The following is a 16152-nucleotide window of genomic DNA, read 5'->3' as shown; positions in this document are numbered from 1 at the left end:
TTTCCGGAAATGATTTGTTTTGTTGTTGGTGGTCTTCTGTCTTCTTATTTCGTTTTCAGAAAAAGTCCTATTGTAAACGTTGGAGAGAAGAAAGAATGATAAAAAGAAGGGACAGGTATTCGGTTATTTAGTTTTTGTTAAGATTAATGTTATTTAGAGAGCGCATTTGAAGGTTTGAAGCTGTGGTTGCGAATTGCACATCTGTGGCTCCAAATCTCATCTGGCTCTTCTGTTTCTGTCTCTAGTCACACTCACAAACACCTCCTTCTAACTTTGACCATCAATATAGAGGCCATTACACCCTGCCTTTCTCTCTCACATTTCAAAAACAATATGCACAAAATTAGGCTAAATAACCTTTTGCTACTTATTCTCTATGATTATTTTTATTTTTTACTGATTTTTATCTTTATTAAATTTTAAAATTCAATTTTACATATTCATATATTTATATGGTTAACAATAATTACTTCTTTCCTTAAGAAAAGTCAAAAGTATAATTAACAAAATGTACTGGTATGGACCGATCGATACAGTGTCATGACTCAGTCTCTTTGATCGAGCTGACCGACATCCCCCAAGGACGGCCCGTCCGATCGACACATTTAACCATTAACGCTCAAACCAAGGTCAGTGAAGCTAAATTACCATTAAGAACTAGGTAATGCAATCATAAGTGTGATCCATTCCACTAGTCGGACCCAATAAGGTAAGCCCATTAAAATAATATAAATAGCGCACATTCCAAGAAGAAAGGTACACCATTATAGTAGACACCCGAGTGCCGAATACCCTCTTTACTGACTTGAGCGTCGGAGTGCCTTCTGCAGGTACCTCTCCCATTTAACATTCACCCGAGACTGAGAGTCAAAGGAGTAGCGCGAAGACTAGAAGGATCAGAGTGAAACTTTAGCAATCTGCCCGAAGGAAAGAAGAGGACGAAACCTTCAATAATTTCTTAGGTCCCATCTCCTAGGAAAAAAAAAATTAATGATTCTTATTATTTCTTACTTTAATAATAAAGATAAAATTAAACTCTTAAAAGTAACTTTTATTTATCTTATGGCTGGTTATATTTTTAGTTAGATATACTAACTGTAGATAACCTATATTTAATTTAAAATTTCTTTTACCAATATCCATTCCATGTTTGAAGGAACAAAATATGAGGGTCTTGTGTTGTGTCTCCTTGTCCTGGCCATTTCCATAAACATGCAAAATGCGTTCTTGTGATGCGAGACACTACAACAGTACGATTATTATAGTGTTAGACGCCTTTTCACATATTTAATGTGTTGCTTTCACAGTTTTGGAGCTTTCCCCATAGGATTATGATTATATCACTTGAACTTTCATCTTCTCTTTATTTTATGGCATTGGTAAAAGGCACAAAATTTACAAAAGTGGTGCAATTTTTATTTTAATTTATTAAAATTAATAATTTTTTAAAAATTATTAATATGGGTAAGTCATACTTGTATGACACAATTTCATTACGTAGAAGTCATGTCTACATAGTATGACTTTCATTGAAATTTTGATTCCAAAATGAAGCCGTGTTGATCAATGCAATTTCTGCGTATCTGACAAATTCATGTGATGCAAACACGACTTTGTGTAAAGTTAATTAATATTTTGATTTTTTAAAAAAATTTAGTTAAGGAGAAGTTGTGCATAAAACATGATATTGATATTGTCAAACTTTGTCCATTAGTATAAATTAGTAAAGTCTATAAGTAAATATAGGTTTCTTATTTATATTTATGGTTTAAAATTCTTATTCCATTCATATATAAGTTCATATTTTTTGTTTTGTTTTCTAGTGCATCTTTTAATTTCGAAATTAGTATTTTCGAAATTAGTATTTTTTTTCATATTATCTTAGACAAAGTTGAATGGAAAACCTCCTACTTCATCAAAGTTATTTCGTCACACACCAATGGAAGAAAGACAAAACATGGATGGATCAAAGATCAACACATGTGAATGTAAGTCACAAATAAATATAATATGTCCATTTTTTCTAACATATTAGTGTCTTTTTGATATTTTTTTCCAATGTATTACCATTTTTATTTTGATGTTCATAGGCAAAGTTTATCCATGTATGGGAAGAAGCATCCCAATCAGTAAAGTTGCTGAAATTAACAAAGGAAGGTGTATGAGCTTGGATCTAAGTCAACCAAAGAAATTGGGAGACAATCCTATCATTCTACATCTTCATCTCTGCAAGTGGTGGCGAGATTGTTTAAGTCTCACTTCTTTTACTCGACAAGCGGACCAAGTGAATTGTAGTACAACTAAGGATTGCCGTATTTATTGAGAAATAATGTTTATCATAGTAAATATATTTTTCAAGGTGAAGTGATGCATAATTAGAGGTTGATTTGATATATTTTGTAAATGAATATTATAATAATACTACTATGATATTTAGATCAAGAGGTGAAGCTAGACAAATAAATGAAGTAAAGGGATAACAATATAGCAGAGTTGTTGGGATTGAAAGAGCTTTGTGAATTCCCCTTATTATTATTATTATTTATGAATTTTTTGTTTATTCAAACTTCATGTTCCTTATGATCAAACCAAGTTGATTTCTTTCATAAGATTATCTAGAACAATAAGTCTCTATTATAGCTTAGTTTTGCATTAAGATGGAACAATTCACCATAGCCTCAGCTTTGCGCTCTGTGACCGTTGAATCCTATGACTGGTTGAATAGGATTCATATACATGAAATCGCCTTTTGGTCCCATTCATGTTATATGGACAATCAATTGTCGTTCTTCATCATTGAGCACTAAGCACACTACCAAATCCAGGGAATTTGAATTTTAAAGAGAAACAAAAGCAAACACAAACAACAATAACTTAAGGAATATCACATTGTCATTTAATCCCAACATGTTAAATTTAGAAACTCATAATAAGATCTAATAGTGAGAGTTCAAGTATGAGAAGCTAAAGAACAACAAGCATGGATCCTTTGAATGTTGTAGGCTAGCTTAGGCTTCAAGATCCTTTCCTCTAGACATTTTCTCTAGGTTTCAGCCTTTAGGCTTTCTTATGATTTCTCTCTTATGCCTCTCTTATTCTTAGTGGCTCTCTACCTTTCAACGGTTTGGAATGTTGCCCCAAGGTTCTTATTTATAATATTTTACAATAAGATTCAAAGGGATTCATGAGATTCAGCATTCACTCAACGTAGGTCAATCTGCTTAGCGGATTAACTTTGGGCTTCAAGACCATTTTTTGGGCTTTTGAGGATTTTGAGAATTTTGATTTGGCAGAGATTGGCTTTAAGCCTAACCCATCAGATTTACCTTTCTTAAGCATGAATAATTCCTTTGCCTTTGGATCCGCTCTAAGTCAAGCCTAAGCTAGTTTGCGCTTTCTTAATCTTAAAGAAATCATTTTAGCTCCAAGCCCTTTTCTGAGCAAATTTGACATTTCTTCATTGTTAAGGATGTTCTTCATTGTAACGTATAAGGATCCAGTTACAAATTTCAATCACAAATTCGATTATAGATTTTGATCACAAATTTGAATACAAATTTTAGTCACAGATTAAGTAACTGTTTTTTTGTCACTATTTCAGTCATTAACATCAATCACAAATTTGGTCACTAAATTCGATTAGTAATCGATCACCAAATATAACATATACTTACTTACCTTCTAATCAACATAACCTATTGGAAAAATAGACTTTGAAATTTACTTCAAAATGAAAGAAATCAAGCATTTTTTATTTATACACAAACTTTTTTTTTCATTGACAATAAATAAATTAAATAAATTGGAGCATTTAATAAATGTTCCAACTCGTATATAAATCAACCTAAACTAATGCTCACATACGAACTTAGATACAAAAACCAAATAAGAAAAAAAGTCCTTAAAAGAACATTAGCTAATCCTTGCATCATAACTCCTAACATTAACCTCTATACCATACTCTAGAACTTGCATAAAATCACCTACACCACCCCAAAATCTCACTTCCAAAACCATACCACTGATAGAGCATTGAGACTGAGACTAATGCCAAAACAAAAGGTACACCTACTCTATCCATCTATGATCATTTTAGTTCCACAATTTACCAGATTAGTTGATGTAGCATCGGTGGCGGTAACAAAACTGCTCTAGGATAAATGCAGCACCACCTAGGAGGACGAAGCATAGAAGGCTCCAATGGCCTTCCTTTGTTGTCATCTTTGTTATTGTCTGCAACCACAAACCATGAGCTTATACCTGCCCATACCTTTTTTAAACACTTCATAATCTATAAGTTAGGATAAGTTCATCGTACAAATAATTATAATAGTAGTATAGGAACTTCCCTCATTATATCACTCTAATTTATATGATTTAAACTATTACTAAAACAAGGATATATTCTTTTAATAATAGGTTCCTATATTTAATATTACAAATTGTTTAACATACCATTTCATTAATATAAATACTCCAAACCATAACTTCAACAATAAGTGTTATTGCTTGATTATCCAATTAATAGCTTAAACGATAGTAATATGCAGCTAAGCATATGGCCATTGTTGAAGTGATAACTCAAAACTTAAATGAGAAATTAAGAACCAACAATTCTACATATTTTCACATCATAATCTTCCAACCCAAAATTAAACATTATGTATTTTCTAGTAGGCTTAAAATATACATTTATACTCATTTGCTATACAATTTGTCTACTACAACCCACTGTCACTTCATTTTAATCTTCAAACCAAATATTAAGTTCAAAATATATGAAAACACGTTATAGCAACTAAAAGAAAAAAATCTCAAAGGGAAATCTCAACAACTAATATGAATAATGTTCCAACAATCTTTCTATGCTTAGAATCAAATTCAATTTCAAATCAAAATAATTTCACTTACCTAATAGTTATTTATTTCTTAATCAATTGGAGATTAGAAAAAAAGCTGGAAGCTCGTCAAAATTCCTTACCTAAATGAAGTACTCTCAAATCAATCAAAATACTTATTAGAAAATTAATCAATTGAGAGAATAATATTGTCAAGTGACAGAGCCAGTGAAATCTTGAAAAATCATAAACAGAATCAACCAAATGAGTTAGGTAAAGAGTTTTTATAGTAAAAAAACTTCACTTTGATCTGTTGGTTATGACGTATACTTACTTACCTTCTAATTGCCGGAATCTGTTGGAAAAATAGACTAGAAATGTACTTCAGAAAGTTAGAGAGATGAGAATAAAGAGAAAACTTGGGAGGTACCTAATATTTTAAATCTGAATAGAAATATGTAATAAATAACATTAAAATATGCAATAAATATTTATTAATGTTAAATATTATTGAAAATGCTTATTATGAATTTAAGGTTTGAATTGATGGTTGACCTATATTAACTTTGTTTAGATATCTATATTATGGAAACATTCGAAATTCACTTTTACAAATAAAAGAAATTCAAGTCCCACTATAAAAAAATTATTGAATAAAAATCAATTTTAGAAAAAAAAATAATTAGTTACTATAATAATTAAATTAGAGACTATTTTAGAAACTAAAATAATTTTTTATTTTTAAATTAGTTTCTATTATTGTCAAATAGTATCTAATTAGTTACAAAGGTTTTAACTACCAATTATTTAGATTCTAAATTTGGTAACAAAAACTTTAATAGCAAATTAGATACAAATTTAGAAACTATTTAACAATAATAAAAATTAATTTATAAATCAATTTTTTTTTACTAAAATATCTATAATTTACTTAATATAATAACTAATTATTTTTTATTTTTAAAATTAATTTTTATTTAATGATTTTATTTTCTTTTTAGTGCCGAGTTATTGTGAAATATTTTATTACTTAACTTCATGCGTAATGTTGTTTCCCACATGAAAATTGGGGTGTTACAGTAGAGGAAATATATATAACTAAAACGTGACATGAAATTGATTTGACTAAATTAATTATAAAAAATAGAATAAAAAAACAAAAAGTGGTGTAAAATATTTGGGTAGATGTCAAAAGAAAAGGATATAGGAGCAAATGCACGTTTTACTGGCAATGAATCCATACACCTTTAGCCAAAGAAACACTAAACATATCTCTTGTTTCTGGCTTACATGATGTTAGAAACATCTAATCTGATACAATTTCTTATTTAGTTATTTTTCAGTAATGCTCCTGGCGAACTGACTCTTAAGCCCTAAAACTGATAACAAAAGTCCGAATTTCCATGGGAGCAAGTTCTACAATTAGATTTTCTGGATTTACTGCTCCTCCCCTCCACACCTTAGCTTCTGGATGTGACCCTTTAACTTTCCAAACCAATCTCTTCCTCTCCATTTCTGCTCTTTCCTGGTTAGCTGTTAGGCTCACTTCAGTTATTTTGTTTATCTGATCAACACAAAGGAATTGTGGCACATGAAGCACCTTAGACAATGACATGCTAAAAATAACTACCTATTAAAACGATATTTAGTTGTGATGTTTTCCTACCTGTTTGCTGGAAAACACCTTTTTCAGTTCTACAGTTGCCTTAACTGAAAGATACTTGTCCTCGTCAATCTTGCACATGACAAAGAGTAAGGATTTAGTGTGTTGAAAAACAAGGCTCAAAAGCAATTGAAACAAGGAAATATAAGAAGGATAAATTCATCTCAGATGTAATATAATGTAACCAAGTAGATAGAAGCTGAAGAGAATATACCTCGTATAAGTGTGCCAGCCGAAGGAGAACTTTTCCATCACCCAGATCCTGCAGATTTCCAGAAGATGGCTTAACATTAGAAGTGAACAAAAGAACATGTTTTTAACACATATTTGATGAAGTGAAAGACGTGCACCTGGAGGGTTATTATTGCAACGTTATCTGGTAACTTGTATGAGGAATCTATTCCCGAGAAGGTTGTGACATGAGAATCTCCCCAGTGAGCGTCACTCTAGAAAATATGTGAAAAATGAAACAAATATTTAGTTACAAGCTCACTAGGCAATATTTTCAAACACTTTCTGACAATCATTCTTTAACCACCTCTGTGAAGGCTAAAAGTAAGGGTGAGTATATCTCCTGACCAAATGATCGACGCCATCTACTACCCTCTCCTACAGGATCAATTCTGAAATAGTGTTTCCCTAGCACCTGCAATTTTTTTTGTATATGATGAATGAGCCACAGGGTAAAACCAGCTTATAATTAGCCAACATATGTTAAAAAGTAACTGAAGTTTATAAGTTAGGAACTAAATGGAAATATTTGTTACATTAGTTATATAAACTACTTTCATTAGTTGTAGTCAAGCAAAACTAAAATATCTTAAGAAACACTTATTCAAATTTTAAGCTTTTTCACTCTAATAGTAAAACTGATCCCATTATGTTTTCTCTAATAGTTCATACACTACGTACTTTAATTAGAATATATAAATAAACTAGCTTAACCAATTCAATCAGCTAGTTGTTACTTTATAGCTTTAGGCTTTTTAAATTCTTGGCTTATAATTTGTTTCAACTAACTTATAAGGTAGTTTCAGTAAGAATGGCTCACAAAAAAAAGGGTATTTAGATTAACTTACAGTTAACCCTCTGCATGTATTATGGATGCAAACTCTTTCATTCAGTTCCTCTGCAACACCTCTGGAATCATCTTCAAGTAACCTCCTATACAAAGGGGAGAAAATTGAAAGGTTTGACTGGTTGAGAAAATGGAATGATACATAGGAAGTTTGAGCTTAAAACAACATTACAAACCTATGAACCATTAGTTCCAATTGTCCATCTATGATGCTGGAGCCCCCCACAGCTCTATCTACCAAAATAGAAAACTCTTTGCTTTTATCTTTCAGGTAAATCCCAAGGTTGATCTGAAACATGAAACTAGATTCCATTAATCAACAACTTCATGGACTGTGTCTTGTTAGCATCTTTTAACACACATGGTAGAAAAAAACATACTGGGTAATAATTTCCAGCAACAGGTTCATTCACTTCCAAGTGCCAGTCTTTTCTATAGTCTCGAACCTGTAAATGTACGTCATTATGAGTTTATAACTATTCATCAGGTTAGGTATTGATATGGAACCGTTGCTAGAACTAACAAATGTTGAACCTGTCTGACTTACACGTTCAATGAAATCACGTCCATTGGAATCAGTATAGAAGGTGTTATTGCTTGCCAAATTTGTTTTAATCTCAGTTGCAATTTCCTTCCCAACTCCATCATCAATGGGTATAGGACCAACCTGATGTCAAGATAACTTTATTATGATTAATGGCTCTTAGAGAATAAAGTTCTGAAAACCCTAGTCAGGAAATTCGGAAGACAAAAAACTACTTACAATAAACTCAACTTCAGCATGTTCTTTGCCCTTGTACAGTCTAGTAGTCTGTTCAATTAAGCCATGGTCAAATATTGAACTCTATGAAATCTTTATGATCACAATTTTTTTTTTATAAACTTGAATGAGTTACAAAAACATGTTAGTTACATTTTTCTTACCAGAATTGATATTTGAAAGAGATCAAGACAGTGGCAAACTCTTTTTTTTTTCTTTTCTAAAAGAGAGATTGAAAACTTACTTTTCTTTCTTGTGATTTCTTTCTATTTGCCAATGATACATAATATAAGTGGGTGATGTGTGGATTACAATTCCCACGTGCCTTTTATTTCCTTTTTCTATTTCTAGACAATCATGTTATTTTTCGTATACCATACTAATAATACAATTAAATGGTAAATGATTATAATTTTTTTAAAATTAATTAGATTTAGCTCCTTAAATATTTGATTAAGTTAGTTATCTAATTAAATAAACAAACTTAAATTCTCAATCAATCAAATTTAAATTTTACAAACTCAAAATAATATATATATATATATATTAAACGTTGAATCAAATCACCAATATTGTCTATTTATTGGCAGAATCTCTTTAAAAAAACTCTTTTTAACCTTTTTAAAGTAGCAGGCTTTATGTTTTTTTTATTATATATATATATATATATATATATAAAGTACTGGTACAAAAATAATCACTTACTTTTATAAAATGACTAATTTCCGTTCAGAAAATATGTATTGTTTAAAATAAAAACTTAATTTTTAAATGGTCAAATAAGTAACACTTAATTGAAACCGCTAAAAGTAATTTTTTAATTACTTACTTAATCATAAAATATAATAGTCTAAACTTTTTAACTCTACGTTTCACAAACATATTTTACCGTGAACAGTAAAAACAATCATTTCACATATTAATAAATTAATATTTTTTTAATTTAAAATATTATTATAAACAGTGGTTTAAGATATGTTTATTTTACTTTTCATTTCCTCTATTCAGAATTCTTACATTTTAGTACATATTCTATTTGTAGATTAACCTGTGGGATTAAAATATTTATTAAATAGTATCTGTATGTATTGATAAAGTTTAAAACATTATTAAAACAAAAGTAAATTATAAATAAGTCACGTGATAAATAAGTAAAAGAAATTAAAGTATACCTACACTATATGCACTCACTGAACTCATTTACACCACACGCATTGATATTAAAAGTGAAGAAAGTTGTAAAGCCTAATCTTTCTTTAATAAAGAAAAAAGAAAGCATCACTTACTTCTGATGTCCTTGCCCAAGGACATGTATGAGATAAGTGGGTGACATCTGACTCTGCTTATTTTATGTGTCTTTTTCTTTCTTTCTTTTATATGTATAAAGTTATATAGTACCTGGTATATCCATGAATTGATCTGTTGATGCACTTCATGCACAATTGGTCCCCGAAAAACTGTGAGAGGAGACTGAAAGTTTTCAAATGAAAACTAATCGATTAAGTTCTTGCAATTACCATTGAATATATTGGTATTGGACGTAAATGTTTAAATAGATAACTTCACCTGGCTGTTTTTGATGGGAGATGGTGAACCATCAGGTCTAAAAATATATGCTCCAGATGCCTTTCAACAATTCACAACATTTAAATCAATTGCTTGGCATAAGTAATCATAATCAATTCAAATCTAAGTAAATCTTATTACCTGTCCATCAAATTCTCTGCCCGCGTAAAATTTATATGTCTGCTCTACGGATTCTTTCACCTTTTTCATTGTGAACATAAGTTTAGAATGCAGGTCGTGTAAACCTTATTGAATATACATCCCTAGAAGCACTATAACTTGTTACAGTAAAGATTTGGGGTATATATTGGGATAAATAGTAATGTGACATCCAAATCACAAACCTTGCTTCTGTAGTTGATATATTCAGTAAGTTTCCTTTCCTTCACAGAATAAGTTAATTTCAAGTTTTCTGGACCCACTGTAATTGCATCACTCCAATTCTTTGACTTGTAAGCTGCATCTCTATCTGAAACAGTAGCTGCGATGCAATTGCAAATTTTCTGCTTTAGGAAAAAATAAAGTCTCCAACAGAATTCATAGTTTGGTCTTGTATTCGCAATAAGGATAGCACAATTTTCAGGAGGGGAATAACAAATGAAGACTAACCTTCATTTTTGGCATAAGATACATAGTAAGTGCTAAAACCAAGTGGGGGAACAGCTGCCGGAAAAACAAGCCAGTATTTGGGTTTCACAGTCGGAGACACTCCCAAGTAGGCCACAGTGTGATAGTTTCTTAAGCCAAGAAAAACATCAGGTATTGGCACCAGCTGGGATTGGACTATTTTTCCACTGGAATCCCGAACACCAACGTTTTCATTGACAACCTAAGACAAATTTGATAGGCAAACAATGTGAAGCAAAAGTTGTGTTTCAGAATGGCCATGTTTTGTCCTTGAAATATGATTTTTCCTATGTTCAAAACATTCTTCATTCATGTTAATAAGCAAGGTAATAATAATTACACTGGACAAGAAAAAATGTATTGCAATGCTTCAACTAGAAGGCATCAATTAGCGCATAAAGTATTGAACAAATGCTTAGGCATGGAGCAAATAATATTTATATGGCTCATAGATTGTTCATAATCTTTAACAAGGATGATTGAGGAAGGAAACTCACCGGAATCCTTATGATATCCTCTCTTTTCCATCCCAGAGGATTGTAAACAACAACCACCTACAGGAAGCAATGTATTAGAAAAATCTTAATCGATAAAATTCTGCGTTCTAATAAGCAACAGATTAGATATCATCAGTCCTAACCAGATTTTTCCCATTGGAGAAGTCGATTTCTGATGCAGGACAGTAACTTATGTTCAGAAGTGGACACTGTAATGAGAAGACGGAAGAGATAACTCAGCCTCATTATCATGTATTCGAAACTTTGCTTCTTAAAAATTAAAACATGTTAATATTTTTTTTTCGGCTGTTTCAAAAGTAACACAACTTTTCGCTCCAACTACAGCTTTTCTCTTGTAAAAGTTGCCAATAAGCTTTGTAATGGTTATGAATTGTAAACTTTTGATTTAGCTCTACTGCCTCAATAGTTTCTCGATGTGCACAGAGAATGAATATCAAGAAGAATTTTTTAAAATGATTAGCCATGTGCCTTAAGATGTTATCTGAAGACCAGTAATGAACAGCTCACAGTTGAACAAAGAACATCACTACTTGCCTGTTGAAATTTAATCTGTGGGTTCTTACATCCCGTTTTGGTTCCTCCTTCTGTCAAACAAGCAAGTGATTCTGCAACAACTTTCTCAGCCTAAACAAGACATTGAAAAGAAAAATCATTTTTGAGATTTTTAAGTTCCAAGAGAACAGATATATAGACAATTTTATTACCTCTGTATAACCTATTGAAAGTCGTTTAGCATAATCATCAGCAACATGCTGCTTTTCTGTACCAGATACTGCATCATGATGTTGAGCAATAGCCAAAGCTTCAGCCAAAGAGTCAGTTTTTGGACCTAAGGCACTCTTCCCTTTGAAATACTCCAATTGCCTTGCTGCCTGTTTCAAGATTGAAGACCAATAAGAGGCCAGTATAGAATTTTGATAAGTTTCCAAAATATTCCTGTGGAATATTAAGGTTGAATAAATTATATTACTCCGAATCACACAGAGTATCCCTTAAGCCTCCGAGAGCGTCTCAAATTTAATCAAATATTCAATTGCTTCAATTGAAAATAGTTAGAAGCCTTACCAAGTAATATCCACTTATCAGTCTGACATAACCTTTGAGAGCTGGCCTGCTTGTAAAATACCCTGTCCAATATGCATTTACACGATCTGCATACCTAATAAATTGATGATCCGGAAAGGAAATAACAAGTTAGAAGAAGGAAAAGGAAAGGGATGCAGCCACCCAAATGTTACGTTCAAAATCATGTTGTAGGAATAAGTTACAACTGCAGCTTCTTCCTGAAAATGATTTTGAATTAGTAGCTGATATACTGTATTTTTTGCATTTTGAAACTCACGGAAAGTAGTCATCAGTCTTGATTGGCCAGGCCTCATTTGTAGCATGTTTGGCATCAGTGTATATTGATGGGGTTGAGTATAAGGCATGGACCCGACCATCCTAAATAAGCATGAGTCAGTTGTCCCATTAGTATGTCAAATTACTATAGCAAATAAGCTTAGTTTGATTTAAATTCATGAGCAGATGAAGAACTAGGCAATAGTTAAGTAAACAGAAAATAAAACTGTCAATAAAGAAGGGAGTTGAAGATAAGTAACTTGATTAACGTAGTGAATAAACTTATCCATTTGCCGAAACCAGCTCTGCGCATATTGGTACTTGAAATCTGTCCCCATTGTCCACATTACATGATTTGTGCGCGTAATATTGGCCTGAAACAGGACATCAGTGGAGTTTGTTCACTCAAATCAATCAGTTTGAGCGCAACTCACAAACTTTAAATCATTTGGACCATTTCTATTTTAATTTCTCAGAATTTCAGACACATCAATTAAGAGCAGTAAACATTTTAAACCAAGCAAATCAAATTGCAGAGAGAAGAACCAGTCATCCGTTCTTAAGATACATTTCATACCTGTGATATTGCGGCTGCGACAAACTCGTTTACTCTTTCAGGGACATTGTAGTCAAATAAACTCACATCATCCTTCAAGGGAAAAAGAAGTTTACTTAGCACACTTCCAGAAAAAAAAAGGGTATTGGCCTTACAGCAGTATTTGACTTGGATTTTACCTGAACAATGGGAGAATTGTCATTTACTTCATAGTAGAAATTACTGGGAGGTTCATAATTCTCAGGGAACGCACCAGAAAATATCTGCATCCATGAACAATTTTAAGGATCCGTTGGTAAAAGCCTACTAGGGAGAATGAAGTGAATCCAACAGAAGAAAAACAGGGTTTTTGTTGTTATTAATCTGTGCGTAATCGATATAAGTTAAAACATAAGCCGCTTTGAGTTACTCACCTGTGATGATGAACCAAAGCTCTTAGAGCCCCGCCACACAACTTCGAGAGTTTTTTCATCTTTTCTCTTTGCTCTGTCTTGATAGTCAATCCGTCCAAAGAATAGAGAGTCAAATCCAACCTATGCCAACAAAATAGCTTATGAAACAACTGGCAATGTACAGAAAACAAAATCTGTTGGTAAATCTACTCCAATGTCATTTTCCTCCTAATCGAATTCTGTATATACTTCGGCAAAATGTACCTCTGCCCCCAACAAGTAGGCCTGCACAGCAGAATGTCCAAATGGATCGATCTGCCACCCTATTCTCGGAGTCACTCCAAATTCTTCTTTGAGAAATTGATGTCCAAGAGTTGTCTGATCAATCATGTCAATGTAATGAGTAGCAGCCTCGTCATGCATACAAAAGCCTCCATTTCTGCAACCCATAACCTTAGCACTTAACGTAATGCCATTGAAAATGAATGCTATTAATACATTAAAGCAGAGGAAGATTCATCATAATCAATTTCATTGACTTCCTATAATGAGAAAAAAAAAATTTGTACTTCATTCGGTTATTAGAGAGTGCGAAGGTGGAAAAGTAGACAGCTTGTGAATCTTTCAAATCCACACTTTCTACAAACTCATCCGAACACACCCTTATTCAGATAGAAGATAAGATAGGAAAATACATGAATTCCAATTGACCAGATTTGACCAGCTCCTTGACTATGTTCTGAATATCATCACTTTGTTCTCTCCACCATCGCTGAAAAAATGCCTGTAATACAGCACAAGCAAAGAACAACAACTCATAAAGGACTAACACCACTTATTTCACTGTTTTGATATTCTATCACCATTAATCAATGTGAGATATTCTAACACTTACCTGTTCAACATAAATGAACTTGCGATTCTTGTCAGCCAACAATGCGGGTACCAGGGAATCGAGCACGTTTTGAACGCATGCTCCCTGCCCCAACAGTGAAAACAAACCACACATGAAAACATTGAATGTAACTGAGAGACAGCATGTATATGTGGGAGTGAGATTGAGAATGACCTGAATTGAGTTGTTGGAACCAACATAATACTGGTCAATGGTCTTCAACCAGCCAACATCGTCGTGAGTGTGAGGGACCAAGTGAACGTTGAGCTTGCCAGGGACAATGGTTGATGTTGTGTTATACCTTATATACTTAGATTCAGAGAAAATGACACACCCGAACAGGAGTATAACCCATAACACACACAACCCAGAAGTGTTCTCCATGGAGTAAAACAAGAACACTCTGAATTGATCTGATATTAGACAAGGGAATGTTGTTTATTTATAATGATGACAAGGATCACCGCTGTCTTTGTCGCTTGTTGTGATCCCACTGATTCCTATTATGAACTTTAGGTAAATAGATTATGGAGAAGTCACAGTCAGTTTAGGATTTCCAAGCTAAAAAGACTATTGATAAGGTTCGTGATCCTCGCTGTAGCTTAATGTTAATAAGTTATTCCACTACATGGTCTAGCATGTTGCCACTTACAAATATATTATCACTACCAATTAATAACAATTAATAATGTCATTCACATTCTTATTAATATCAGTTAATAATAACATTAATGAGAAATACAATATTAATTCAATCTTATAAAATCAAATTATAAGATAAATTTATTTATATCACTACAAGAAAATCATGAAATAGAAACCAATATTATAGACAAAAAATAATTAGTTACTACAGTGACTAAATTAGATACTATTTTAGGGACTAAATAAATTTTTGGTTTCTAAGTTAGTTATATTAGTAATCAAGGTTTTTCTACCAAATTTAGAATTTAAATAATTAAAATAATTGGTAGTTAAAACCTGGTTGCTAATTAGATACCAATTTAAAAACTATTTAACAATGATAGAAACTAATTTAATTTTTTTTAGTTTCTAAAATGGTTTCTAATTTAATTACTATTGCAACTAATTAGTTTGGTCTCTAAAAATAGGTTTCTATTTGATGATTTCCTTCCTGTGTGTATTATTAAATATCTTAATCTTATAATTATTAAATATCTTAATCTAAATTATAAGATGAGAACTATAACTACTTATATACTATAAAAAATGTAACTTTTATAAAGGATATTAAAGTCTTATATTTATTCTATCATCTACACCATGCATACAACTATTTTTGTAAGATGTTAATTTCAATAAATTAATTTTATTCTTTATTAAAGTAAAATAATTCTATTCTAATTCTATCTAAAAATAACTACATAATTCCTCAATTCAATTCTAATTCTCACTTTTTTCCTTACAAAATTATTTATCTTTTATATTATTTTTAATAAAGATGCAACACACATACATGAAAGTCTATGTATTTCTCCGACTAATTAATAGTGAAATTGTAGTTTGTTACTATTCTTTATTATACACAATTTTTTACGACTATTCTTTAAATATTTTATAACTATTTTTATATATTTTAGTATAAATTTATTTTTTATTTTGATGAAAAATTATAAAAAAATATAGTTATAGCATTATAAACAATAAAAAATGTTATGACTGTTTTTTACGAACTTTTTTCTAATTTTAATATAAATTTTTGTAACATTTTTAAATTAATTTTTATTTTTATTAATGATAGAAAGAAGTAAAACGTAAAGATGCACGTGAACATGTTTCCATATAATAATAATTTTAACGTAGAGTCTTGTGTTGGTTTGTTTTATTTAAGTTTCCTCTTTCCAATGCAGCTTTCAATCTATACTCTTCTCTTGGGTTCCATTCAACTTTAAACTGG

The 16152-nt window shown here is 31.4% G+C and overlaps 1 protein-coding gene across 1 annotated transcript; it reads right to left on the bottom strand.

The window, feature by feature from the left end:
• Positions 1-6042: 6042 nt before the first annotated feature.
• Positions 6043-14864, bottom strand: LOC137820841 (putative alpha-mannosidase At5g13980). Its single transcript, XM_068625122.1, has 29 exons — positions 14409-14864; positions 14235-14318; positions 14035-14123; positions 13604-13778; positions 13361-13480; positions 13127-13210; positions 12969-13040; positions 12652-12765; positions 12393-12493; positions 12116-12209; positions 11755-11922; positions 11585-11674; positions 11173-11238; positions 11030-11086; positions 10515-10734; positions 10250-10386; positions 10047-10106; positions 9906-9965; positions 9738-9809; positions 8343-8390; positions 8127-8246; positions 7960-8025; positions 7756-7868; positions 7581-7665; positions 7040-7147; positions 6852-6947; positions 6716-6763; positions 6505-6573; positions 6043-6402 (listed from the first exon to the last, which is right to left on the bottom strand). The coding sequence occupies exons 1-29, from the start codon at positions 14616-14618 to the stop codon at positions 6205-6207; spliced, it is 3024 nt and encodes a 1007-aa protein (XP_068481223.1). The 5' UTR covers positions 14619-14864; the 3' UTR covers positions 6043-6204.
• Between the last annotated feature and the right edge of the window lie 1288 nt (positions 14865-16152).

This window comes from Phaseolus vulgaris, chromosome 9 (assembly GCF_051622355.1).
Source record: "Phaseolus vulgaris cultivar YP4 chromosome 9, ASM5162235v1, whole genome shotgun sequence".
Classification (NCBI taxonomy): Eukaryota; Viridiplantae; Streptophyta; class Magnoliopsida; order Fabales; family Fabaceae; genus Phaseolus; species Phaseolus vulgaris.
This window is presented reverse-complemented; position numbering and strand designations above follow the sequence as displayed.

Excerpts from the sequence above, each read along its gene's own strand:
- LOC137820841 (XM_068625122.1), bottom strand. The coding sequence starts at position 14,618 with ATGGAGAACACTTCTGGGTTGTGTGTGTTATGGGTTATACTCCTGTTC. Across the intron at positions 13,211-13,360 it reads GCTTTGGTTCATCATCACAG|ATATTTTCTGGTGCGTTCCC; the intron begins GTGAGTAACTCA and ends TCATGGATGCAG. Across the intron at positions 11,087-11,172 it reads TCTCCAATGGGAAAAATCTG|GTGGTTGTTGTTTACAATCC; the intron begins GTTAGGACTGAT and ends TGCTTCCTGTAG.